General features: G+C 54.7%; 2 protein-coding genes across 7 annotated transcripts in view; both read left to right on the top strand.

Moving 5' to 3' along the window:
* SCAMP2 (secretory carrier membrane protein 2) overlaps nucleotides 1-15,137 on the top strand; it is a 21,838-nt gene extending 6,701 nt beyond the window's left edge. The window contains exons 2-10 of one of the 3 annotated variants that reach the window (XM_060154095.1): nucleotides 4,917-4,985; nucleotides 5,424-5,522; nucleotides 6,090-6,218; nucleotides 7,491-7,608; nucleotides 8,139-8,267; nucleotides 8,959-9,118; nucleotides 10,241-10,342; nucleotides 13,225-13,342; nucleotides 13,599-15,137. In XM_060154095.1, coding sequence (XP_060010078.1) covers nucleotides 4,917-4,985; nucleotides 5,424-5,522; nucleotides 6,090-6,218; nucleotides 7,491-7,608; nucleotides 8,139-8,267; nucleotides 8,959-9,118; nucleotides 10,241-10,342; nucleotides 13,225-13,342; nucleotides 13,599-13,733 — 1,059 coding nt within the window. In that variant the 3' untranslated portion in view covers nucleotides 13,734-15,137. Of the gene's footprint in view, nucleotides 1-3,294; nucleotides 3,403-4,916; nucleotides 4,986-5,423; nucleotides 5,523-6,089; nucleotides 6,219-7,490; nucleotides 7,609-8,138; nucleotides 8,268-8,958; nucleotides 9,119-10,240; nucleotides 10,343-13,224; nucleotides 13,343-13,598 lie in introns of all 3 variants that reach the window. The other 2 variants (XM_060154076.1, XM_060154086.1) reach the window with 2 other exon arrangements.
* A 598-nt stretch (nucleotides 15,138-15,735) lies between these two features.
* On the top strand, nucleotides 15,736-22,392 carry ULK3 (unc-51 like kinase 3). 4 transcript variants are annotated; one of them, XM_060154052.1, is made up of 17 exons: nucleotides 15,795-15,915; nucleotides 16,357-16,484; nucleotides 16,599-16,739; nucleotides 16,824-16,944; nucleotides 17,507-17,611; nucleotides 18,082-18,225; nucleotides 18,405-18,487; nucleotides 19,016-19,171; nucleotides 19,343-19,448; nucleotides 19,653-19,693; nucleotides 19,911-20,013; nucleotides 20,150-20,214; nucleotides 20,301-20,379; nucleotides 20,455-20,495; nucleotides 20,862-20,909; nucleotides 21,065-21,131; nucleotides 21,252-22,392. In XM_060154052.1, the coding sequence occupies exons 2-17, from the start codon at nucleotides 16,374-16,376 to the stop codon at nucleotides 21,266-21,268; spliced, it is 1,428 nt and encodes a 475-aa protein (XP_060010035.1). In that variant the 5' UTR covers nucleotides 15,795-15,915; nucleotides 16,357-16,373; the 3' UTR covers nucleotides 21,269-22,392. The 4 variants fall into 4 exon arrangements, with proteins under 4 accessions (XP_060010026.1, XP_060010046.1, XP_060010035.1 ...); XM_060154063.1 differs by lacking the exon at nucleotides 16,357-16,484 and having other exon boundaries at nucleotides 15,738-15,915; XM_060154037.1 differs by having other exon boundaries at nucleotides 20,301-20,495.
* Nucleotides 22,393-26,505: the final 4,113 nt, after the last annotated feature.

Here is a 26,505-nt window from a genome sequence, read left to right as displayed (position 1 = left end):
GTGTACGTGTGTGTTTAACGTAAACATAACATAATCACATTATAGAAAATTGGTAAAACAAAGTAAATCATCCATATTTCTACCAGTCTTTTACAACCGTTGTTATTTTGATGTATTTTCTATATGAGTACTTCTGATAGAATTGTCATTTGATATTCATATAACCAAGCCTTTTCTCTATTGCTGCCCTGAGTTCATAGCTGTGATTTTTAGTGTCTGTTTAGGCCATTGAGGGGATGTGCACCAAAATGTACTTGTGCTCGCTGTCACTGGATATTTAAGTCGCTCCCTGCTTTTTTTCCCCTGTTGTAAATACTGGTGCAATGAATACATTTGCAGCTACAGATTTTTACATATTTTCCTCATGTTTCCTTTGGATAGCTTCTCAGGCTCTGGCTCAGAGAGTACCAAGGTTAACTGTGGCTCTTTGTACACCTGGGACCCAGCCAGCCGATCTGGCGATGACTGCCCCTTCTTGTTCTATGACACACAGCCTTGGCGCTAAAGCAAATAGGACTTCACAGAGGTTCCGAAGTATTGGTGACTCTCTGCCTCCCAGAGAAAGTGGCCGAGTTTCTTTTAGTCCATGAGGTATTTATTTAATGTATTTATTTGGAGCCTGAAATAAATCTCACATTGGGAGCCTGGGTGGAGTGTAGGGTGGGAAAGCAAGGAAGAGTCACAGTAAACTCGAGCACAGCCAGGACCTGGGAGATGCATGGAAAGGGGTTGCCAAACTAGTGAAAGCAAGTGTGTTTTTCAAGGCCCTTCCCCGGCAGAGTTGCAGCCTAGCTGTGCTGCGTCTTTTTCTCAGTCCCTCACACCCCAGCTCCACGGAGTGTTCCTTTGCCCCGCAGCTGTGGTGGCCTGAGCTTTCTGACTGGGCCTTTGCTCCCCTTCCTCCCCTCCTCTTGGAACTGTGCCTTTCTCCAAGCCCGCCTGGGCCTCCTCTCCCCTCCCCTCCCCTCCCCTCCCCTCCTGTTTTTACTCCCGTGCTGTGTGCACGTGTCTCAGCTACCAGATTTTGGTCTCCAGAAGGGCAATAGCCGCGTCCTTTTCCTCTTGGTGTGTCCCTCACACTGTTTGTGACTGCTTGCTGAGTGAAAAGAACTGAGATCAGGAGCATTCTGTTTGTTATAAATTCAGTAAAGGGCATTAACCAGTTTGAGTCCTTTGGGCACTGAGGGAGTGTCAGGTTACTTCTTTGTAGTTGAAACTTAGGTCTCACCATGCTTTTAAATAACTACTTGACCCACTTGTGAGCCAGCTGATGCTGGGTGAGTGGGAAGGAAGGTTGCTGCTGTTGACTTCTTACTTGTGACTTGGAGTAAAATCTGAGGGTCCTCATTCAGGCCAGTCAGTGTGGTCCTTACTTGCAAGATTCTCTGCCTGTGTCCTACCAGGGGTGTTCGCCAGGAAAGACTGCTCTGAAGTCTGGGAATAAAGAGCCGAGCAGAAGCAGTCGTCCCAGTCACTCACGGTGCCCTTGTCAGCATCCCTCGACCCCTCAACCCCACGTTGACTGAACACCTTCCGTTGGTCAGCCCCCAAGCCAGGCTTTGGGGACGCACTGCCCACTCAGGTTTACCACTTGTGTCTTTGGAGACAGACAGACTTGGATTCAAAATTGGGCTCAGAGACTTCCCTGGTGGCGCAGTAGTTAAGAATCCGCCTGCCAATGCAGGGGACATGGGTTCGAGCCCTGGTCTGGGAAGATCCCACATGCCGCGGAGCAACTAAGCCTGTGTGCCACAACTACTGAGCCTGCGTTCTAGAGCCCTTGAGTCACAACTACTGAATCGCGCACCCTAGAGCCCGTGCTCCACAACAAGAGAAGCCACTGCAATGAGAAGCCTGTGCACCACAACAAAGAGTAGCCCCCGCTCGCCACAACTAGAGAAAGCCCCAACGCGACCAGAAAGCCCCAACGCGACCATAACTAACTAACTAACTAACAAAAACAAAATCTGGCTCAGCCACTACAGTCCCTGAGGTCTTGGATGAGCTACTTCCCCTCTCTGAGCTGGGAACTTCCCCTCACAACAGGATGGTTGTGAGGTTGAATGAGGAGGTGCGTTGTAGCTTTTCTCAGCCAGTGCTGGTCAGCTGGGCTGTGGAACACAGAAGCTGAGTGGAGCTAGTGTTTTCTCCATTCTCCCAAGGATAGAACATAACCAGGACTGTTCTAGATGTGCAGGAGAGAAGTCAAGTCACTGCAGACAGTGGATGCCATGGGGCAGTGGGGCTTAATTCTGTCGAGGAACCAGGTTGAAAAAGAACCTGGTAGAACCTTCTTTTCTGGTGGCTTGACACAGTGGCCAGTTCTGGGATGACTAGAATTCCACAGTAGCATCACTGTGTGATGAGCCTGGCACATGGTAGACAGTAAATGTCTGCTCCCTTGGCTGTCCCTCTTCTTCCCTCCCTCTCTCACCAGGCCTCAGCCTCTCTTGAAGCCGTATACATCTTTCAGAAAGAGCCTAGATCTCCTCAGGTGGAAAGTACCCATGTCTCCCAGAGTGTTCCAGGCTCCTTTTCCCAGGCAAGGTGCTTCTGGGCCCCAGGGCTGCTGCTGTGATGCAAGTGGCCCTCCCCTTCTGTGTGCCCTAGCATTTGGGCAATAGCTCCTGGAGAAAGCAGAGGAGGGCCTGCAGCATCTAGCACTTATTCTCAGACATTACCTGAGCTTCTGCTTGCATCAGGCTCTCTTCACCAAGCACTGGGGAGCCAGAAATATGAACTAGATCCAGAAACACCTGGTTACAGAGTTTATAGCCTGCTAGAGGAGACAGGATTTGTTTGTGGTGAGCCTGGTGAGGGTCCAGGGCCGATTTTTTTAAGATTTTAGAGAAAGGAGGAGGGGTCACTATGGATAGGGTAGTCAGTCCCCCTGCCTCCCAGAATCCTCTTCTGGCTGACCTTGGTAAAGGAAATGACATCTCTTCATGGCTCTGGAGGCTGCCTATTAAACATGCGTACCACAGCCAGGCGTGTACGCTGGCTCCTGAAACTGCTGCCAGAGCTGCCCTGCTGTCCTTGTCCTGTAGTGACAGACTCAAGTTCCTTGGACAGTGGATCTGATTTCAGTGACTTCAGCTCACTTTCTCTGCTGTGGCTTGATGTCTGTAGAGTCTGAAAGGGGAACAGATACTGAGCCCCAGATCTTTCATGCAGGAAGGCAGCTCAGTAATTCTGGGATAAATCTGCTAGATGTTCAGCCAACAACCTCAAGGCCAGTTCGCCAACTTCAGGTGGCCTCTCAGGCCTCACCTTGTCACTTTGTCCAAGTTGCAGGAGCCACCAGGCAGGGATGGTGTCCAGCAGAAAGGACACAGCCACACTGCCTCTTTGCAGAGGAGACTGGGTGAGGTGCAGAGGACAAGGACCATCCAGAGATGGGAAGTGAGTTGGGGCTGGGCTAGGCCCTGGGGCCCTGCAGACACAGTCTCACCTTCTAGGAGCTGACGGCCTTGGTAGGAAGTTAGTGTGTGTGAAAAAGGTATGTTCGGTGCTGACCCGTGGCTCTATAAATGTTCAGAATAGCGAGCCAGCTCCCATTTTGAGACCTAGGACAAGTACTGCACTGTGGCGAATATCCATTTCCACATCTAAAAATTGAGGGGTGGTTTTCTGAGGGTCTGTCTGTTGTTAATGTTGTGTTTAAGAATCCAATCTATGGAGGCTTCCTGCTGGAGGGGAAGCTGGGCATGAAGGACAGGAGCATCCGGACCAGTAGTGAGGGACTAGGGGTGAGGTGTACAGACAGGGGAGCCTAGGTGAGGCCTTATAACGGGGACCTTGGCAGAGTCTGGTGGCAGCTGTTTCCCTCAGAGGCATCTCTGTCCAGCTGGACCTGAGCCCCATGCTATTTTGTATGGGGAAGGGGAGGGAGTGTACAGGAGCTCTGTTGGGTGAGGGGCAGGATGAAGACAGCCCAGCCTCAGGCCAGCACAGAAGCTGCTCTGGTGGAGAGGGTGGCGGAGATCCCTGCGTGAGGCCCTCACCATGAAGGGTTGGCCTCGGCAGAGATCAGATGGGAAAGGGAAGATTGAAAACTCGGGAAAAGGCTGTGTTCTGAGGACATTTTTGCATTTTCTGAAAAGAATCTGGAAAAAAAAAAACCCAAAACAATTTCTTGGCTTTTCATCTGCGTCCTTCATATCTGTATTCCTAGCAAGTGTGCATGATTTAATAAAATTAGCACTGGCAGCCAGCAGCATGTTTTTGTTCCAGAATCTTAAACTGTCCTTTAAAAAATAAGAGGAATAAATGTTTTCTGTAAAATAATAAAACAGTACAGAGAGGTTAGAAAGTGAAAAGTACATATCCATCCACACCACCTCATTTACCCGCCTCCCCCACCTGCTTCCCCTCCAAAAAAAAAAAACAAACCCTCCCTGGAGGTAAATACTATAAACCATTTTAAATTTCTTTGTTTTCTTTGTTTTTTTTTTTTTTTTTTTTTTGGCTGTGCTGTGTGGCTTGTGGGATCTTAGTTCCCCGATCTTAGTTCACTGGCTTGAACCCAGGCCCCGGCAGTGAAAGCGCCAAGTCCCAACCACTGGAGTGCCAGGGAATTCCCTAACCGTTTTGAATTTCTAAAGGGCACTAATAGGAACTTGTGTGGTGTCTATTCCCATGCCTCAGAGTGTAGACCTTGCTCTGGGTCTCTTCCGGGAAGTCATCTGGGCTGAACCGCTCCTTTTCCAGAAAGGGAAAAGCGATTGCAGCTGTGGTGTGGCAGAGGCTGGGCACAGGAGCCTTCGGGAGAGGCTTTCCAGGGCACTAGGAAGGGCCATCAGCAGCCTTACTTCAGCCAGGTGTCCCTGGGAGGGGCCAAGAGATGTGATCTCCCTCTGCCTCACCAAAGTTCTCCCTTTTCCCTAGCGTCTAATGGCTCTTTTTCACCTTCTCAGGATCCCTCTGTGACCCAGCTGACCAGTGCGCCACAAGGAGGCCTGGCTGAATTCAACCCCTTCTCCGAGGTTGGTGAGCATGCCCTCTGTCTGAGTCCCTGGGTCCTCTGGGTGGTGCTGGCGTCTCTGGGGTAAGGAGACTTGGCAGAGACAGAGACAGAATAGCTGCAATCCTCAAAGGGACAGTCCTAATGTGAACTCAGGGGGGTGGGGTAAGGATGAGGAACTCATCCATTCTCCCCCTGGGGTCCGTGATCTGGGCCCCTCCCAGAACAGGGCCAGGCGATGCTGGGGAGCTCTGGATCCAGCAAGGGTCTGGGTTAGGCATCACATCGTCCAGAGCCTGAGGCTCGTTGGCCAAGAAGGTGCAGAAGGAGGCCCAGGGAAGGCCCAGAGGGAGTGCCCCTCACAGGCAGGGGCATATCACTCACCCTGCTGTGGGTTTGTCCCCACATGGCCAACTAGTGGAGGCCCACTCACCTCCGTCCTCTGATCTGCCCCGTGCAGACAAATGCGGCGACAACGGTTCCTGTCACACAGCACCCCGGGCCCTCGCAGCCGGCAGTTCTCCAGCCCTCAGTGGAGCCAACACAGCCAACCCCCCAGGTACTGTTGACAGGATCCCTGTGACCGTTCCTTTCCAGAAAGGGACACACCCAGACCAGTAGCTGAGCCCTGAGATTGAGGGGTGGGCAGAGGGCTTTCATCCCTGGCTTCCCTTTCAGGGCCCTTTGGATCATCTCTTGGAAGTTGGTCACTTGCAGATGGAGAGTCTGCTCTGCCAACCTATATCGTCTCCCAATATCCTCTCCCCCACCCTACTTCCACCACCCAAAATAAGCTCTACTCACCAGGCCAGGGTCCTTGGTGTCAGAGAGAGCATTTGATCCCGTTGTGCCATTCCACATCCTCCTTGGGCCTTTGGTTTGTTCTCTCTTACACAGGGCCCAGAATCTCTCTTCTCTCCCTCCCTTCCTCTCTCTCTCTCCTCCTCCTTTTTTTTTTTTAACCTCATTTATTCCCGCCCACCTTCCTGTTTTCCTTTGTCCCTTCACCAAATACTGTGAATCTTTCTGCTTTGTGCCCGACACTCCCCTCCATGCCTCACTGCCCTACCCCACGCTCCTCACTGCCCCCGGTGAGTATGGCCCACAGTGGAGTTGTATGTTGCAGCTCCTGCTTAGACAGGCCAGCAAGTTCCTGCCTACCAGATTCCTGGCAGTGAGCGAGCTCTCAGAGAGGCAGATGCTACTAGGAGGAGATAGTATTCTCAGAGACAGCTACATGCGAAACCTTCCGAAGGTAGGCAAAGTATAGATGAGCAAGAGTGAGGGCAAGGCCTATAAATGTGCAGTCCAAGCTGGGCTGTGGACTCTAGCGGGCCCCAGGCTGCCCCTACCGTCTGACTGGACTTGCTCTGAACGTTCTGCCCTGCCTGGGCCCTTGAGCCCCACCCATGGCCCTAGAACCCTGTGGAGGTGAGGCAAGGCTTAGGGGCAGGGGTGACTTTGCTGTTCGGCAGGGTGGTGGGCCGTAGGGACCTGGTCCTACTCAGCTGAAGTTGCAGACTTGGGAGAGGAGGCTAAGCCCCTCCACGTGGTCTCGGGTGGTCAATTCCTCCGCCCCCACTGCTTGAAGTTTACCTCCTGAAGGTAGCCTTAGCTCTTTGGAGAACGCCTTTTGGAGAGAGAGCGCATGCGCGTAGCTACGTATGTACAGGTATGCCTGCCTTGTCATCCTGTGAGATGACCTGTTTGATACCTGCTCCCTAAAGAGGACTGTAGACTTCAGGAGGAACCAGGTCCCAACAGGGGGAGCAGGGCCCTGGGCTGGAACACCAGACCCAAGCCCAGCCGTATTCAGCCTCACGTGTAGTATCCTAGCTGCCTCACTCAGAGGGCCAGCTCTGCCTGGAGAGGGAGAAAGCTTGGACTCTTCATGCCATGAAAGGCAGGCGAGGCAGGGCCACACCTAAAGGGCTGTCCTGGGTTATACTGGGTAACAGTTCAGGTGGACCTCTGGGCAGCTCCTGGGGGTGGGGCGGGGGGTGGTGCTTAAACATAGATCCCCAAGGCTCTGGGTACCCAAGGCTGTGCTCGAGTATCTCCCTTCCCCTCGCACTGCTGGTAGGATTGCACTGTTTCCCCTTCACACACACACACACACACACAAACACACACACACACACTTCAAGTGAGGTTGGGTCTCTGGGTTTCTGGCTGTAGGTTAGTTTCTTGTGAGGTCTTTTTCCCTTTGCCGTTACTCCAGAAATCACTTTAACTGAACTTTGCCTGGACTCCAATATGGGAAATAACCCTAACCCTAACTCAAGCTCAGGGATGAAGGGGAGAGAAGAGCCCTGGTAATGGCTAAGGGGCCAGAGGTGGTATAGAGGTGGTAGGGGGCAGGTCACCTTGGCCTCTCTACGGTGGTCTCAGGTACCCAAGACACCCTGGGGCTAGGACTCTGGGCTCTCCCTGCATGGGGGCAAGGCCCCTCTGACTTCTGCTCATGCTGACACTGTCTCACTGTCTCTTGTGTCTGGCCACCCGCCACCTCCTCTGTTCCCTCCAGGCTGTGGCCTCTGCAGCCCAGGCAAGCCTGCTCCGGCAGCAGGAAGAACTGGACAGGAAAGCAGCTGAGCTGGAACGCAAGGAGCGGGAGCTGCAGAGCACTGTAACCAACTTACACAGTAAGGGAGGCCACCGTGCTTGGCTTAGGGAGTTCCCCAAGCCCTCTTGTTCTGGGGCAGCCTCGGAGCTTTGCTGAACTCCTGTTCATCTTAGAATGGCATTGGCCTTGGGGAATACCAAGTAAGGTGGAGGTTAGGAGACTTGCCATGTACTTCTAATGGATATAGATTATTTCTACACTCCTTCCCAGCTCTAGAATTCTTAGATAGAGTGGGGGCAGTGGTCCCAGGATTCCTTACTCATGATGAGGACCCTTTGCGCTTATGGTCTGGTTGTTAATGAAAATAATCACTTAGGCTGTTGAGCTCTGTGTTTCCCAGTACATTTGGGGTCCATTATCTTGGAGTGAGCTCATGGGTATTTGTGTCCCATCACCCTTTTCCCATCCCACTCCGTATCCATAGACCCCGAGCCCCGCCTGCTGGCTCTGCTCTGGGAGCCCTGGTTTGACCCATGAATGAGGCCAGTGTGTGCATTCCGCCAAGCTGCTGCTGAGGCTGGGCTCACGTCCTCACCTCTTTCCACACAGTGAGAGAGAACAACTGGCCGCCCCTGCCTGTGTGGTGCCCTGTCAAGCCCTGCTTCTATCAGGATTTCTCCACGGAGATCCCTGCCGACTACCAGCGGATATGCAAGATGCTCTACTATCTCTGGATGTGTGAGTCCCGTTCCTGCCCCTTTGAGCTCCAGGGTGAAATGGGCTGTGACTCAAGAGCCCTATCTCTGCTCTGGCGGCTCCTCCCTGGCGGGCTCCAGCCTTTCTCAGTGCTGGGCTGGGGGGTGCCTTCTGCCCGCATAATTGGCCTTCTACAGTCTGCTGCCTGTCCTAGGAACCTCCCCTCAAGGGCCAGTCCAGACCATGGATCGGGTAGAGTGGGACTAGCTGGAGGCTTCTGAGTTCCTGCAGAGCTCACTACACTAAAGGACCCTCCTTAGGTGAAGGCCTCCCCTCCCCACAGTCCCCTCAGCTCCTAGGAGTGAGGATAAAAGACTTCCTGTAGCTCCATTGTGGGCTGTGCAGGACCAGGGGAAAGAGTTGCTGAGAGAAAGACTTCATTCCCCAAGGGTCAGCCCTTGGGTCTGCATCTGCCCCTCCACTGCCATTCCTCATATACCTATGCTGTCCCATCGTCTCTTAGGAACTTGGTTTGGTCCCTGGTTTTAAGGTTGCAGAAAACCAGGATTTGGGAACTAACCCCGCTGGTGTACAGACTGAGGTCCTCTAGTATTTCTGCAGCTGCCCTCATAGCCTGGACTTCTTTTCCTCTGCAGGGGGTGGTTTGCCTTGTTGGGGAAGCCTTCAGTCACCTTGGTACAAGCCTCTCTATCTCTCCCCTCTCCTTTCCCAGTGCATTCAGTGACCCTGTTTTTGAACCTGCTTGCCTGCCTGGCCTGGTTCTTAGTCGACACCTCCAAGGGAGTAGACTTTGGCCTCTCAATCTTGTGGTTTGTGATCTTCACCCCCTGTGCCTTCCTTTGTTGGTACCGACCCGTCTACAAGGCTTTTAGGTGAGTGGGGCTGGGGCAAGGGGTGAAGCTGGCATCCCCGGTCGCAGGCCAAGGGCCATAAGCCCTGGGGCCCCATCCTAGTCTTAGAGCAGAATGGATTGGTGGGCAAATTCACTTTCCCATTTCCACCCATAGTGAGAGCAGACAGGAAAGCTGTTTTCCTCAGTTGTACCTGAGGTCTGCTCTGGGCCCTGTCCTTGGACTAGACACAGGAGACCTAGAGAGGAAATCAGGAGCCTTACTTGCCTTCCCCCTGCTCCCAGTTTGTCTGGTTCGGTGGGATTTTAGTCACTGGGAAGAGGGTGTGCTTCTCTGATAGAAGTGGGACTTCTCCGATAGTCAGACAGAGTCTGACAGATTCGGATAAGCTCTCAATGGCTTACCCCTCCATGCTCATTTCTGCTCCTCCCCCACCTCCCCAATAACTCATGAGCATCGCTGAGTGCCAGTATTTGACCGGATGACCTAGAGTCGATTCTGTGGACATGAATGAATCCACCTCACAACCCCCTAGGGCTTTAGAACTGTGCCTCAGAGTTGATGCTTTCAGGACAGAGAGCCCAGCAGGCCCCTGGAAGAGGGGGTGGGGCAAGTGGCTGAACCCTCCCATGCACTCAGCAGGGTTGCACTCACTGAATATGCACTCTGTATTCTTGCCCTCCAGGACACCGAGATGGAAGTACTCAAAACACCAGTTTTGTCTGATATTCCCTACTCCCCAAATACCTTTTCTTCTGCCCAGGACTACAGTTCTATTATAAAAGATTTATAATCTTTATAACAGGCTTAGATTTTCTTCCCTGTTATAATGCAAATAAGTACTCCAGGAAATGGACTGTTAGGCTGTTTACATTGTCCTTGGGGTGAGCAACTTTATTAGTTCTTTGAGGAAGCAGTCAAGCACTGACCCCTTAAATTGGAAGGCAGTGGAAGGCAAGCCCTTTTTGATTATGGTGGTGAGTGCCTGTGTCCTTATGGACAGTGTGGCTGGCCCGCTGGAGCTCTTTCTACTAGCATCCTACCTCCTGGCTCCTAGCGAGGAAGGTGTCATAGCAAGTGAGGAAGGCTGAGGAATGAGCCCCAAACCCTCTTGTGACTTCTCGTTTCCCCCTCTCTCCACAGGTCTGACAACTCTTTCAGCTTCTTCGTGTTCTTCTTTGTATTCTTTTGTCAAATAGGGATCTACATCATCCAGTTGATCGGCATCCCTAGCTTGGGGGACAGGTGAGAGCTGGGGTAGCACAGAGGGAGTTGTGCCCTGTTTCTCTGCTCCTAGAAAGCCCCCACAGATGACCCATCTTCCACCCTGGCAGGGAGAGGGGACGGTGGGTCAGCTGGGGTGTGCCTTTGTGCCCCCGTCCACTTCTTCACTGGTAACCTACACTCACTGTCTTGCCTTGCTCACCACTTTCTGGGGCATTGTGAGTGGACTTGGCCTGAATCCTTAGGCTACCAGGGCTGTGTCCTGCCCGGGATGGCCTCCTCCTCCTTTTCTCCTGCCATGCCCTCCTAGAGGCTGGTGCTACTCTCATAGGCCCCAGACAAGCCCTGAGGTTTGGGCAGCTGCTGATGGGTGTCCTGGCCTTTGCAAACTGTGAGCTGTGACTTTTTGCAGAGGCCCTGTCATCTCAGGAGATGGAGCCCTTGCCCCTTGTGAATCGGCTCCTTCTGGCTGCTCTCCTTGAGCACAGCTGGCTTGAGTGTCCTGGCTACTGCAGTCTTCAGCTCAGAATTAGTCTCAAAAAGAAAAGCCAATGGCTGATGTTTTCCTTTCTGCTCCAGTGCACAGGGAACATTACAGAAAGGTCAGGCTGGCACTTGGCTGAAAGCCTGAGCCTGGAAGGGCTGTACTATTTTGGTCCCCTCCCTCCAGTGGAGCTGGCAAGTCCAGAGTGGTGGGGAGGGGTGACTCAGCTCGCACTCGGAGCAAGTGCACGCTGCCCTCCCCCCACCCCTCTTCCTTCTCACCTTGCTGTTTCTAATCTGGCCCCTTTTCTCTTTGACTGGTGACCCAGTTTCATTACTCATTACCCTAAGTGAGGTCCTGGTAAAAGGCTGTGATTAATAACTGCTGTTTATACCCCGGACTGGGAGCCAGAAGGCTTGAGTTCTGGTCCTGGCTCAGCCACTCACTGCCCTGCCTGGATGAGCTCTGCAGCCTCCAGCCTCCCAGTGCCTTTCTCATCTCACCTCAGAACCCCCCCCCCGATTCGGTGGATATAATCCCCCCTCCCTTTTTTGTTATTGATTGTAAAATACACATAACATAAAATTTATCATTTTATTTACCACTTAAACCATTTTAAAATGTACAATTCAGTGGCATTTAGTACATTCACAGTGTTGTGCAAACATCACCACTGTCTAGTTCCAAAACATTTGCTTCACCCCATAAGGAAACTCCATGCCCATTAAGCAATCACTCCTCATTCCCTCGTTCCCTTGTTCCCTGAGCCCCTGGCAACCACTGAGCTGCTTTCTGTCTCTCTGGATTTGCCTATTCTGAACATCTCATATAAATGGAATCATACAACATGTGGCTTTTTGTGCCTGGCTTCTTTCACTTAGCATAATGTTTTCAAGGTTCATGTTATTACTTCATTCCATTTTATGGCTAAATAATATTACATTGTTTTTGGAGATACTGCATTTTGTTTATCCGCTCATCGCTTGATAAACATTTGGGTTTCCACCTTTTTGCTGTTGTGAATAGTGCTGCTGTGAACATTTGTGTACAGGTTTTTGAGTACCTGTTTTCAGTTCTTTTGGGTATGTATCCTGGGGTGGAATTGCTGGGTCATATGGTAATTCTGTGTGTAATTTATTGAGGAACTGCCAAACTGCTTCCCACAGAGGCTGAACCATTTCACGTTCCCAATAGCAATGTATGAGAGTTCCGGTCCCTCCATATCCTCACCAGCATTTGTTATTTTCCTCTTTTTTTTCCTTTTTTCTATTATAGCCAGTCGAGAAGTGTGGTAATTCATTGTGGTTTTGATTGCTGTTTCCTGAATGATTGTGATGTTGGCCATCTTTTATATGCTTGTTTGGCCATTTGTATATTTTCTTTGGAGAAATGTCTATTCATATCGTTTGCTAATTTAGTAATTGGGTTGTCTATTGTTGAGTTCTTTATATATTCAGCATTGTAGCTGCTTATCAGATATAATTTTTTTTCCTTTCTGTGTGTTGTTTTTCACTCTTGATAGTATTCTTTGATGTACAAAGGTTTTAAATTTTGATGAAATCCAGTAGTTTTAGTTATTATTAGGTTTGAGTTAATTTTTGTATGTGGTCAAAGTAGGGTCCCCCGTCATTGTTTTGCATGTGGATATCCAGTTGTCCCTGCACCATTTGTTGAAGAAGCCATTCTTTCCCCATTCAGTGGTCTTGGCACACTTGTCAAAAATCAGTTGACGATTGGGATTTCCCTGGCGGTCCAGTGGTTGGGACTCCACACTTCCGGGGAACTAAGATCCCACATGTCACGTGGCCAAAAAAAAAAAAAAATCAGTTGACGATAATATATAGGTTTGTTTCTGGGCTCTCAATTCTATTCCGTTGATCTATACATCTGTCCTGATGCCAGTACCGTACTGTTTTGATAGCTATAGCTTTGTAGTAAGTTTTAAAATCAGAAAATGTGAGGACATCCCCTTTATAGATGAGGACACTGGGGCTCAGGAAGGAGACATGACTGGCTGGAGGCAGAGGGGCTGTCCCTGGGCCGCAGTGGCAGGAGCTGAGGTGAGAGGATAAATGTAGTGGGTTGGCCAGTGGTCCTCCTTCTCAGAGAGGGGGCCCTCAGGAGTGAGTAGCCAGGCTTTCCATGTCCCCCCTAACCCCCAGAGCAGCAGGAAAAGGCTCTACCCAGGGCTATTCCTGACTGTGAAGGCAGCAGCCACATCCTCCTTTCCAGACCTCACATGGCCCAAAGATTCCCAGTGGGCAGTGTGGGGCCTGATGGCCTTCACAGAGGCATGGCCTCTGCAGGGAGATGCCTGGGTGGTGTTCAGCACACAGTGGCCATTTGGAGAAGAGCCCCTCACGGGGAGCTCTGGGGCCCAATCCCACTACACTCCCTACGGCCTCTTCCTCTCTTGCAGTGGTTGGATCGCAGCCCTGTCTATACTGAAGCAAGACTTGGCTGTGTCGATCATCATGATGGTGGTGGCCGGCTTCTTCACCCTCTGTGCCGTGCTCTCACTCTTCCTCCTAAAGCGGGTGAGTGGTGGGTGCTGGGCCAGCTGCAAGCCCAAGGAAGCAGGCACCTCTCTCCTGCCTTCTCCATGGGGGTGTTCACCACTACAGCAGTTGGGCCTCCTGGGTCCTCAAAGGTCCAGCAGCTTCCTCCAAGGTTCTGGGTGGGAGGTCAGGCAGGCTGGGGTTTGTGGTGGCTCCCTTGGGAATATAACCTGGATGACTTGGTTCCTGGTGGCCCACAGGGCGGGGCTTCTCTCACCACAGCCTCTTTCCGCAGGTGCACTCCCTGTACCGCCGGACGGGGGCCAGCTTCCAGCAGGCCCAAGAGGAGTTTTCCCAGGGCATCTTCAGTAACAGGACCTTCCGCAGCGCCGCCTCATCTGCTGCCCGAGGAGCCTTCCAGGGGAATTAGTCCTCCTGACTCTCTTCCTCTGCCCTGGCCTTTTCTCTCACCTGCCTTCTGAGCTGCACTTTCCGTGGGTGCCTTAAGCAGTGACTATGCCCAGCACAGACCTGGGGAGGGTCTTGCCCGTGGCTCTTCCTCCTTCCTCAGCAACCAGCTCTCCCTTCCACCCGAGGAAAGTGGCGGGAGGGACAGGGACTGTTTTTTACACAAGAGGAAAAAAAACAGCTGTCTTTCCTTCTCTGGTGGTGGTTTGGTAGGATTTTTTTGTCTCTCTGGAAGCAGCGGGACTGAAGTTCTCTTCTCCCTACACACATACACACACATGTACTCACACACATACAGACACACATGTAAACACTTGGGGTCACTGGCAGCCCTTGGCCCACCCCAGCTGGAGTTTTATTTCTGCTGGAGTCCTGAGATTCCACTCTTTCCCCAACAGGCCTGGCCTGAATCTGGTGTCACAGACCCAGCCTGTGACTCCCACAGTCCTGCCCTTCTTTCCTGCCCAGGCTGGGGTAGCCTCCTAAGGGCTCCCCTTTAGATGAGCTGCAGTCTGAACTCTGTTCCTCAGATCACTGGAGTGGTCTCCGGGCTTCCAGAGCCTCTAACCTGGTTGCCCCAGCCTCTTTTCCTGCCTCATGTTTCTCACAAACAGTTTCATAGCCCTTTAGGCCCCCTGCACCCTCCCAGTGTGCCCTCTGGGGCCCTTCCCTCTTTAGACTTACTGAACGTGCAATGGGGTTGGTAGGGATTTGCGGATGGAGAGGGATAGAGGACGCCGACCCAAAGTTGTCTTGGCCAGCCTTTGGCTGTCTTCTAGGAAGGTGGGTTTGACTGTTTGCTTGTGGTTTATTTGGTCCTGTCTGTTTTGATTTCTTCTCTTCCGGAGAGATAGCTGCCCTTTCCCTTGGCCTCAGATTCTGCCCCCCCCACCCCTGCCCCCCACCATCAGCAATATCTAGCTTGTATGACTCAGAGGGAGGGCAGGGGGAATCAGTTCAGAACTGCATCCTACAGGCCACCTTTCTGAGGATTCCAGACTAATCCTCTAGGGTTCTGCCATACTCCCAAGTAGAGTCTAGGTCACCTTCCACTAGTCCTGGGGATTCCCAAGGAGGTGTGTCACTGTGATGGGTGCTTAGGAGTTCATGGTTAAAACCTGTACCCTGTCCTCCAGAGGCGGTAGGAGTCGGTGGGTGGACTGAGGGGACTTCTCAAAAAGCTGGCCAACCTGCTACCCAGAGACAGCCCTCAAGCTGCCAGCTTACACAGCCCCAGAGCCACTGAATGATAATGGCAGTGACCAAGGTTTTGTAAACTCCTTTCTGGTATTTTTTTCTCCGTGTATAAATGTATATGTTATGTCTCAATTTTGTCCTTAAATAAAAACAAGACATTTTCAGACAATACTGGTCCTCATGTCTGCTGGACTTGGGAGGATGGGAGTGGCCCATAGGGTAGGGGCTGAGGCACGCCAGCCATAGGCGAGAGGAGACAGTGAAGACTCTGCGTCTGGCTGCTCTACTCCCTGGCTGGCCCCGTACTGAGATTGCTTGTTGTCTTACATGGTACTTTCTCGTCCCAGTACTTCCACTTTCAGAGCTGCTGGTCTTGGGGGCGGGGGACCTCTTTGAACCCCCCCTCCCCGTCTTACACACCTGCTCAGCCGGGCTTCTCTCTTATCACCCCTTCACGTGGGCGATCTCTAGGATGCTGTCTGAGCCTGGATGGGATTCCCTAGGTGACCTCGTCTGCTGGCCTCCACTAACTCCCGTTAGGCCCGCGAGCTCCTCAGTATCCCCAAACGGATCTTGCGGGTACTGGCGGGTCATGTGATTTCCAGTGCGGGTGGAGGCGGTGGAGGCGCCCAGGAGCAGCCACTGGAGCCCCTGGAGGGGGCGGAGCTCGGGGGCGGTGGGGAGCCGGCGCCCCGCCCCGCCCGCCGCGCTGCACTTTCGGCGGGCTCCGCTGGGGGCAGCGTGGAGTTCTGTCCTACAGCCGCGCGCTGTCCGTTGTGGGCTTCTGGCCGGAACCTGGCGCCGGAAATCAGGAAGCGCCCGGCAGCGGGCGTGCGGCGGTCGGGATGGCGGGCCCTGGCTGGGGCCCCCCGCGGCTGGACGGTTTCATTCTCACCGAGCGCCTGGGCAGTGGCACGTACGCCACGGTGTACAAGGCCTACGCCAAGGTGGGTGCGGGGCGCCCCGGGGCTTCTGTGCGAGGCAGGAATCGGGGGCACGAGAACTTTTGAGGGCCTGGCCCCGGTGCCCGCCAGACCCTGAGCAAGCCCAGGCGGGTGCCGGGCCGGGAAACTAGAAAGGGTTAGAGAGGGTGTGAGAGCCGTTAGCGGCCCACGGCCTGCCCCGTCCCAGGCCGACCTTCCGTGGAGGAGGTGGGTGGTGACCGCCACCAATAGGTTTTCAAAACAAACACACATACACACACCCCTGTTGTGTGAAGAGACAGGTGGAGACCTCGATGGAGCCTCGGTGTCAGTGGCTGAAGAACAGGCTCAAAACAGGGAGGATACCTATGGTCTGGGAGGAGTATGGGGCAGGGTTCTAGAAGGCTGGACCCACTTAGGAAGCAGAGTGGGCAGTTTAGAACAGTGAATAACATGCTTAAACAGGGGCACTCTAGAATACAATGAAAGGGATTGTGGAGCAGAGAACACCAGGCTGGTGGGGAAGCCGGGATTCCAGAATCCGGGTGCCTCATTGGCCTGAGAAGGGGCAGCTGGGAAGCCTGGATGCTAGTGTGAGTGGGTAGGCCCTGTGAGGGGGAGAGGGGCAGAGGGAGCCAGAGCCCTTCTGGCCACACGTAGTCCCTGGTACCCTCAAGGCAGAGCCGTCAAATCTCCTTTCCCCACAGAAGGATACTCGTGAGGTGGTAGCCATAAAGTGCGTGGCCAAGAAGAGTCTGAACAAGGCATCTGTGGAAAACCTCCTGACAGAGATTGAGATCCTCAAGGGCATTCGACACCGCCACATCGTACAGCTGAAAGACTTCCAGGTGTGGGCCTGGGATGGGGCCACCCCTAAAGGGGGCTGGAGAAGAGACACTCTCCTCAAGCCTCCTCTCTGCCTTTAACCACAGTGGGACAGTGACAACATCTACCTCATCATGGAGTTCTGTGCAGGAGGTGACCTGTCTCGCTTCATCCATACCCGCAGGATTCTGCCTGAGAAGGTGGCTCGGGTCTTCATGCAGCAGCTGGGTAAAAGCCTCTGACCCCAGCCTGACACCCCTTCCCATGATCTCTGCCCTCTCACACTACCCCTGCCCCAGGCTTAGTGCTCTGACACTCTTAGCAGTTGTCTCCCAGCCCAGCTTGGATTTTTAGGGCCCATCCTTCCTATGTGCCCATCCCTGGCTTAAGGATGCTGTGAGAGAGACGGGGAGGAGCCTGATCTGTGGGGAGTGCAGGCTTCCACACGTGGAATGTAATGCAAAGACCTTATAGAACATACCAAAGACCCAAGTGCTTTGCTAAGGAAGAGAGCAAGGACCTAAAGGGCTGGGGCATCTAGGGAAGCTTCTAGGAGGATGGGAGACTTGTGAAGGGGTACAAGGGAGGAAGGAGGTCACTTGAGGTGGGGGTGGGGAAAATTCTTAGCAGAGGGGGAGCCTGGTGCTTGTATGTAAAGCATTTGGTAGACCAGCCAGGTCAGAACTGGGCTTGTGCAGACTTGAAGGGGCAGATATAAGGCTGGGGAGGTGAGAGGGTGTGGGAGATGGGCTTCTCTGACCTGTCTCTCTGCATGGATCCTACTCCCCAGCTAGTGCCCTGCAGTTCCTGCATGAGCGGAACATCTCTCACCTGGACCTGAAGCCACAGAACATTCTGCTGAGCTCCTTGGAGAAGCCCCACCTTAAGTTGGCAGGTATGAGTCTGGAACAAAAGGCATGGAGGTTTGGAGGGTGGCTCTCATGGAGCCCTCTACTGAGTCATCAAACAGTGACAGACTGGGGAGGTCCAGGGATGGGCCCCATCACCAAAAGGTAGGGCCTTTCTCAGGCTACCCAGGCTCGACTCCAGCAGTGTCATGGGCGGGCTCAGGGCTCAGTGTGTGACCAGAGTCAGGTTTCAGAGTGTGACCAGGGTTAGTACTTTATCTGTCACCAAGATTGGGGCTCAAAGTATGACTCAATCTGTGGTGGCAGTGTTGGAGAGTGTGAGGTGGGAAAGCAGTGGTTGTGGCCCCTGATAAAATTTGGAGGAGAACTGACTTGAAACTGGAGGCCAGAGAGGCACCTTAACCTGAAACTGCACTGGAGCCCAGGGTGAGGCTGTAAAGGCCAGGAGCAGAAGCAGCTGGAATCTGAGCCCTGCTGCCTGGCCTCTTGCCTGCAGACTTTGGCTTTGCACAGCACATGTCCCCCTGGGATGAGAAGCATGTGCTCCGTGGCTCTCCCCTCTACATGGCTCCCGAGATGGTGTGTCAGCGGCAGTACGATGCCCGTGTGGACCTCTGGTCCGTGGGGGTCATCCTGTATGGTGAGAGCGCTGTCCCCTGCCCCCACCTGGAGGCCTGCACTGCAAGGCCTCTCTGGGCCACTCCTGAAGCGTTTTAATGAGAACGCTGACTCTCCTGGTCTGGGGCTGCTCCCCAGGAGTGGGCCAGGCCAGGCTTGACCCTATCCCCTCCCAGCCTCCCCTCTGCCTCCCTTCCACAGAAGCCCTCTTCGGGCAGCCCCCCTTTGCCTCCAGGTCGTTCTCGGAGCTGGAAGAGAAGATCCGGAGCAACCGGGTTATTGAGGTAGGTCTAGCAGGGCCTCGGCACCTGCTGCGGGGCGGAGAGAGTCAGGGCCCTGAGGTAGGAGACCTCACTGCCACCTGCACAGACTGGGGTGTGGTCTCCAGGCCACCTTCATGGAGCTGGGGCACACTCTAGCCTGGAAGTCGGCTCCATTCAGTTCCAGGGACCCAGATCAGCCACAACAGGGAGCAAAGCCCGCTGCAGGCCCCCCATGGGGAGAAGGCCAAAGCAGACCTAGGCCCAGCCTTCCCTGAAACATATTCCAGAGAGGGGAAAAGGATCTGGAAACAGGGTTCCATGACAGCTACGGGTTCCAGTGAGGGCGTGGACAGGAGCCTGGGGGAGGAGGCTTGGCTCTCACTGGCTGCGACACTTTGACCCATCACTGTTCTTCCTGGTCTCACTTTCTCTATCTGTCAAATGTGTATCTCTGGGGCGTCCCAGGACAGGGTAGTCCTGACCGGCGCCTGGGGCTGGGGGCCGAGGTGCCGGAGCCCAGTGTGATCTGTACCTCCCCCACCCCCGCAGCTCCCCCTGCGTCCCGCCCTCTCCCAGGACTGCCGGGACCTGCTGCAGCGGCTTCTGGAGCGGGACCCCAGCCGCCGCATCTCCTTCCAGGACTTCTTTGCCCACCCTTGGGTGGACCTGGAGCACATGCCGAATGGGGAGAGCCTGGCACAAGCAGTGAGCAACCAGTGGAGATGGGTGGGCTGAGGGCAGGTTGGGGGTTTCATCTACCCCTTTCAGTGGTGACCAGGTGACTTGCCCAGCAGGAGGCAGAGGGTGGGCTCAGGGCATCGCCCCTTGTGGTGAGTATGGGGGGTGGGCATGACTTCTCACCTGTCTGTCCCCCAGACCGCCTTGGTGGTGCAGGCTGTGAAGAAGGACCAGGAGGGGGACGCCGCGGCCGCCTTATCTCTCTACTGCAAGGCTCTGGACTTCTTTGTGCCTGCCCTGCACTGTGAGTGCCAGGCCGGGTGCAGCAGGGGTGGGGTCAGCCGTAGCTGCAGTGGCTGGAGTCCAGAAGCAGCTCCCCTTCCAGAATTTTGTGGGAGACAAGGCAGAGGGTAAATCTGGAACTTAGTGCTTTGGGGGATTCCGGAGGGTTTGGTGTGGGGCAGTCGTCTCCTCGCTCTAGACTCGTATAAACCCACACTTTCTGCAGATGAAGTGGACACCCAGCGGAAGGAGGCAATTAAGGCAAAGGTGAATGAGAGTCCCCTGAGGAAATGGGTGAGGGATCCCAGGGCCTCTGGGGATTGGCTCTTAGAGGAACCTCTCTCCCTGGGAAGGGGGTCAGGCCAGCCTCAGTTGACCTCTGACGTTACAGTTTGGGGCGGTCCCTGAGGGAGAACCTGGAGGTGGGTGCTGGCGAGGCAGGCAAGGTGAGAGAGCCCTTCCTCGGCCCCTTGCCCTCCTGCAGGTGGGACAGTACGTGTCCCGGGCTGAGGAGCTCAAGGCCATCGTCTCCTCCTCCAATCGGGCCCTGTTGCGGCAGGGGACCTCTGCCCGAGACCTGCTCAGAGGTAGGCCCCAATCCTGGCTGACCATCAGTTCCCAGCAACTTCCCTCCAGCCTGAGGGGGAGGCAGGTTGGGGTCAGCATCCTGAGATGAGAAAGCAGGCTGCTCCCCTCACCCTGAGCCTTTGCGCCTCGTCCCAGAGATGGCCCGGGACAAGCCGCGCCTCCTAGCTGCCCTGGAAGTGGCTTCAGCTGCCATGGCTAAGGTTTGTAGCCAGGGGGAGGGGTCTGGGCAGGGCAGGGAGGAATCCAAGTCATGCCCCTAAATGACCTGGTGTCCCTGTGGCTGCAGGAGGACGAGGCTGGCGGGGAGCAGGATGCTCTGGCCCTGTACCAGCACGGCCTGGGGGAGCTGCTTCTACTGCTGGCAGGTGAGGCCCCATCACCGTACTCCCCTAAGCCTCTGGCTGCCCTGCCCTCACCACGTGCCCTCCCTCTCTCTGCAGCGGAGCCCCCAGGCCGGAGGCGGGAGCTGCTTCACACTGAGGTGCCCACTGGGGTCGGGAGGCTTGGGGGGCTTCCTCTTCCCTGTTTGCCCCTCTCCCATTTGTGGGGACCTCCTTGGGTTCCCTCAGGGTGCTCCAAGTCTGGGAGTTAGACCACACAGACTTGCTAAGTTGGTGGCCCCTCGCACTCTGTCAGGGCTTGGGTGCTCAGGTCAGGGCAAGGGGACAGGCAGGATCTGGGAACTCAGCAGCAATCGGGAGGCTTCCTGGAGGAAGGAGCAGATAAGGACTCAGCGGCAAGTTGTTCTAATGAGGCAGAGGGTTCTGGAGAGCATCGGGAGTGAGGAGGAGCTCAGTTTGGAGGCCTCTCCTCGCCCCACGTCCATGGGCATGTCTTCCCTTGGCAGGTTCAGAATCTCATGGCTCGAGCTGAATACCTGAAGGAGCAGGTCAAGGTGGGCACATGGGGGCCCACACTGGGATGAAGCTGTATGTGTTCTGTTCCTCTCTGCCTGTGGCTGTCTGTCCCCTGCTCCCCGCTGTGTATGTCTTCCTCTCGTCTCTGTCTGAAGGCCTCTCCATCACTGTCTCTGCCCTTTATGTTCCGCAGATGAGGGAGTCTCATTGGGAAGCTGAGGCCCTGGATAAAGAGGGGCTGTCGGAGTCTGTTCGTAGCTGTGAGTCCTGCCCTGGGGTCTGACCCTCCCCGCAAGGAGGGGTGAGAGCTGGGGCAGCCCTGGATTCTGCCTCTTTTGCCAGAGACCTGAGACCGACGCTTCCCACTTTCCCCTCCACAGCTTGTACTCTGCAGTGACGCTGCAGGATGATTGGACAGGTCACTGGGAATTGGGGACACTCTCACCCCAGCTGACCCTCAGAATTCTGTGGCCCTCTGCCACCCTGCGGAGCAGGCTTCCTGGATGGGCAACTCTGGGACACCCCACATCCCAGCATCCCCAGCACCACTTGAAAGACTCTTAACCCCCTACCCACTGTGTGTACTGGGAGCACCGGGGTGGGGAGGACTCTGGGAGAAGAGTGTTTCTTTCACGTGACTTCTGTTATTTGGTGGTTGCTGAGCCCTGAGCCTGTTGATTTCTGGTTTTGCTCTGAGACGATCAGGGAGCCCTCTGCAGGGCACTTGTTCTCTTTCCCCTCCTTGCCAGGAGGCAGCTGTGCCCACCCCTTTCCTTCCTGGGAGCCTTTATTGCAACTTACCTCCCTCCTTGCAGTGGAGCAGGGCACTCCAAGACCCCTCAGGGAGCACCCATCCCACCATATGCACTCAGCCCCACAGAACTCACCAGTCTTCCTGGGAGCTGACCCCTGCCCACCCTCTCAATATTTTAAGATAATCCTTCATGCATGAAAATAATATCTTTTGTAGAGGTGAGGCAAATTTGAGAAATCCCATGCCTTGTTCTTGCCCTGGCCTGGGGGGTACAAGGGGAGGGGTCCTCAGTCATTCCTCCCACCTTCATCCCTCTGTGGGGAATGCCCCTACTGGCCTCGGAGCTGGTCCTGGCCTGGGATGGGGAGGCATGGGGGCTGCCTGGCCTTTCAGGCTCCAGGGGACCCAGTGATCCAGGAGACCTGATTCTAGGTCTGACACTGCTGCTACTCCAATGTGTGACCCCAGGCAAGCTCCTTCCCCTTTCTGGGCCTGGGTCTCCCCATCTCTCCAATGGGACTGCTACTATCTCTTCAACCCCCTACATGGGCTTTCAGGAGAACAAAGTGACTTTAATCTGGAAAGAATATATACACCTAGAGTTATTTAGGGGTTTCTTTTCTAAAAAGTCAGAGAGGGTGTTAGTGATTTCTAACCCTTCTGCCCTGAAATGCCTCCTTGGGGCAGGAGTTGTCTGCCTTCCCTATAGGAGGCTGGGTGTAAAGAATGTAATTCATTGTTTTTCTATTAAATTATTTTCTAAACTTGTTCTTCTCTTCTTGACCTGGGAAAAGCTGGAGGTAGCCCCTGTTCACAGGCTGGGACTAGAGGAGCCCCAGGAAAAGCTGGGTGACATGAGGGAGGGCTGGGGAGGCCCCAGGGTGGGCGAGTGAGAGCCACATCTGCCTCCTGCCCTTAGCCCCTGGGAGATCTGGGAGAGTCAGGTGGACCAGCCACCAGTCCTCCCACCACCCAGGAGACCAGCACAGGCCTGGGAGCCCAGGCAAGGCCCTTCCTCTCTGCACGTGGAGGAGGGCTCAATGGCAAGCGTGCAGTCCTGTTACCCTCTGTGCTCTGCACTGCACACTCCCTCACCCCAGTCGCTACCCGCTCTTACCCTGGGCCAGTGAGTGGGCAGTGAGCTAGATCGGGGAAAGGGCATCCTCTAGGGTGTCCTGTGTTCATGCTCAGCTCCCCAGACCCCCCAAGTTGGGGTGGTTTCCAGCAGCCCTCACCCCAGCCACTGATGGGGTCTTGGCCTGAATGGCACTCAGGAGCATCTTTGGGGACTTAGGGGAAGGGGAGCTCACCCCCTGGACAGCCACCAAGGCTGCTCAGCCTTCCGTGCAGACCTTAAAGGGCTGCTGTACAGGGAAGGAAACGTTAGGAGGGACCTAATGTCCCTGAAGCCTGGCTGTTGGGAGGCAGTGTAGAGCAGTGGCCCAGAGGGCAGGAGGCATAGCTAAAATTCTGGCCTTGCCATTTGGCCCTGAAGCTTGGGACCCACTGATTAGCCTGTTTCTCAGTAAAATGACGATGAAGATAAATGCCCCGTGGGAATGTTAAGGATTAAATGAGTCACCATACATGAGCCTGGCACACAGAATTCAATAAATGTTATTTTCAGATGGGGAACGGGCTGGACGAAAAAGCCTCAGTGAGTAAAATGAGGGGAAGGAAGGAGGAGAATGAATGGACCCAGCTGGGTGGGTGAGTGGAGAAGAATGGGTGGGAGGGAGAGTGGGAGTGAGGAGGACAGGGTTTGTGAAAGACTAATTGAATAGAAGGATGATGGGATGAAAGGTTGGCCCCTCAGACCCCAGTTGTTTGTGATGTCTGCATTGGCTGTCTGAGAACAGGGGCCTGGTATTATGATACATGTGGATGTGGAGAGGAGTGGGCCCCCATGGGGGCACTGGGTACAGGAAAGGCCTGGGAGGCTGAGGCAGGTGGAGGAGGCCCTGGGGAAGGGCCCTTCCTGGGCAAGACATTTAGATGTGTCTAAGCCACCTGCCAAGGAGGGAGGCAGCCCAGCCAGAGGAGGTGGGGCTCCCTAGGGCTTTCTTTGAATGACAGAGGCCTATGGGAAATATGCTAATCTGCTTTTTTAATAATATGGTTTTTCTCCTAGGAGTGAGAGTTGTTTCTGTCTCTCACCTTTAAAACCTTGAAAGTGCCCAAGTAATGTTTGTGATGTATCTATGGTTCTTGACTACCAGTTAGAACTAGGTCTGTAAAAAAAAAAAAAAAAAAAAGTGCCCAAGGCAGGGCAGGCCTCCTCCACCCCCCTGCTGCCCACCACCCCCTCCAGCATCTGGGCGCTTACTCTGCCCTGTTCTCCTACCTCCACTAAGTCCCCCAAGCCCAGCCAGCGTTGGGCCCTTCTCCCAAAGGACCAACCCTGGGAGAAGAGCAGGGGAAGGAAGCGGGAGGCGGGGGAGGCCAGCAGAGCCTGGGGACCCCTCAGCCTGTCCTCCATGCCCATCTCTGCCTGAGCCCCAGAGCCAGCTCCTGCCCCAGAGCCTCCACTACCCACCCCCCACCCCGATTCCAGGGACGTGCAGACAGGTCAGAGCTGCTCAGGGTTCTCAGGCTGTGAGGAAGGAACCTGCCGCTCCCTAACCCCAGGCCCCAGCCAGCCCACTGTGTGAGGGTTCAGTGAGTGCTCACCCCCCAGCCTCCCCATGGCCCACATTCCTGCCTCTTTTGCTCTTGGTCCTGAAAACCACTGAGGGGAAAGGGGTCTGTCCAATCCCATTAGGCAGAAGGCCCCGGAGGGTGGAGTGCTGACGTGAGCCTTGCTGCTGACGCTGCCAAGGAGGCCCATGCCCGCCCCCCACACACAGCCTGGGGCCGGGACTTGGTCTCCTCCAGCTCCAGGAAGATCAGGAGGGGTTTTTGTCCAGTGACTACCCCGGGGGGCAGCCTAGGAGCAGCTCAGAGGCCCAGACCCCTTCCCCTGGGATGCTCAAGAGAGAAGGCCCAGCGTGACAGCCTGAGCAGCAGTGCCCAGCTCCTGGGCCTGCGTCCTTCCCTGCCTCCACCCTCCTAACTCCTCGTCCTCTCTCCTCCACCTGTCTCTCCCCACATTACCTATTGCACAGGTTTTATGTTCCTTGTTCTTATTTTACAAAGGAGGCCTAACAGAAGCTTTGCCCTTGAAACCAAACCCTCAGCTCTTCCACCTGTAAACCTTGGCTGGCTTCTCCACAGGCTGGTGTCAAGTGGGGGCACCAGGGTCAGCCTGTAGCACCTTGTTCCTCTCAGGCCCCTGGGATGGCCTGCTTGTGGACCCTCCTGGTTGGTCTCCTGGATACCCCCACCCCCCCACACACACACACACCAGTGAGCAGGATGAGAGGATGAGATTTGGACTCTTCACTTTTTTTAAAGAACGGGTTACCATTTATTGATACGGTCCATCATGTGCCAAGGGCTTTACGAATGGTCACCTTTGGAAACGTATTATTATTGGGTGGGGTGGGGCTCTTAATTTCACAGGGGGGAAAACAGGTTCAGAGAAGGAAAGGGACCTGCTCAAAGTCACACAGCAGTGCCTGGGCTGGAACACAGTTGCCCTGCCTTCTTTTTGTTACACCTTCCATTTCCAAGGTGTGGAGGGGGATATAGGCACAGGTGCCAGAGACAGCTGTGGTTGAGCCTCAGCCCCTCCTACAGTCTCAGGTAGTGACCCAGCCTTCCTGAGGTGCCGCCCACCCAGATGGCTGCCACAGCCTCCTCAAAGCCCAGAGTTATTTCATCGGGCCACAGGCTGAACCTGGTGCTCAGTCAGTGCGGGGACCCCGCCCCAGCCCAGGGCCCTGAGAGGGCAGAGCTTGAATATGCTATAGGAGCTGGCACTCCTGTGAAGCTGTGGGTGGGAGGGAGAGGACACCCCTCCAAGGGCAGGGTTAGGGGCCTGTGAAGCCCAAGACTCCTGGAGGTCAGTAAGAAGTGGGAGAATAGGCAGGTCATCTGGAATTTTTATTTTTCACTGAGCTGAGAGAGGAAATCCAGCTATGGAATCCAGAGAGAGTTCTACAGGAACAGAACAGAAATTGGCTGGGCCCTGGGCCCAGAGAAGGCCCGGAGCCACCTGGGCTGCTGTTCAGTGCCAGCTTCATCCTTGGCACAAGGCCCCTCACAGCATCACTCAGCTTCCGAGAGCCAGCGCCCACGGTGGCAGCCGCTTAAGGCGGTGGCTGCAGCTGCTGCCCTACCCAACGAGGGCTGTGGGGTTGGCTCTCAGGGGCCGGGGAGGCCAAGCTAGAAAGCCTTGGAAATCACCCAGTCCACTCCCATGTTACAGATGATGAAATAAGGCCCAGAAAGGGCACTGGGTTTTAAGGAGAATAAATGTGGAGACTTGAACTCAGGCCTCCTGACTGCTGAGGGTGTCTGCCTCAAGCCCCTCTCTAAGCGCATCTGAATGTCGGTGTCTAGAGGAGCTAGGCACCCAGGGGAGCTGGCCTGTGTTTGTGTTTGCGTGGGCCAGGATGCATCTGCGGCATACCCCTCTGCACATGCAGGGTCTCTGTGTCCCTCTGTGTGTCCCTCTATGTGTGCTTCTATGTTCAGGAACTTGGGGCCATGGCCAGAGAGGGTCGGGCCTATTCTTACAATCTTGGGAGGCCTTCCCAGGCTGAGTAGGGAGGGTGGGTCCTGAGGGGTAGGGTGAGGAATGGAGACTTGGGTCCCATGGGAGAGGGAGAAAGCAGAAGGCAGATTGGAGCCATGGATGAGAAGGGTCCTGGGGCTGGCCTGGGGCAGGGAAACAAAGCCGAGATGGGCTATGGGTCCCTGGAATTTGAGGCATGCTGTTAGCACTTACGTGGGGCCAGCCCTCTGGTCACCCCCGTGGGCAACCCCAGAGGAAGTAG

The sequence above is a fragment of the Lagenorhynchus albirostris genome, chromosome 1 (genome assembly GCF_949774975.1).
Source record: "Lagenorhynchus albirostris chromosome 1, mLagAlb1.1, whole genome shotgun sequence".
Lineage (NCBI taxonomy): Eukaryota > Metazoa > Chordata > Mammalia > Artiodactyla > Delphinidae > Lagenorhynchus > Lagenorhynchus albirostris.
This window is presented reverse-complemented; position numbering and strand designations above follow the sequence as displayed.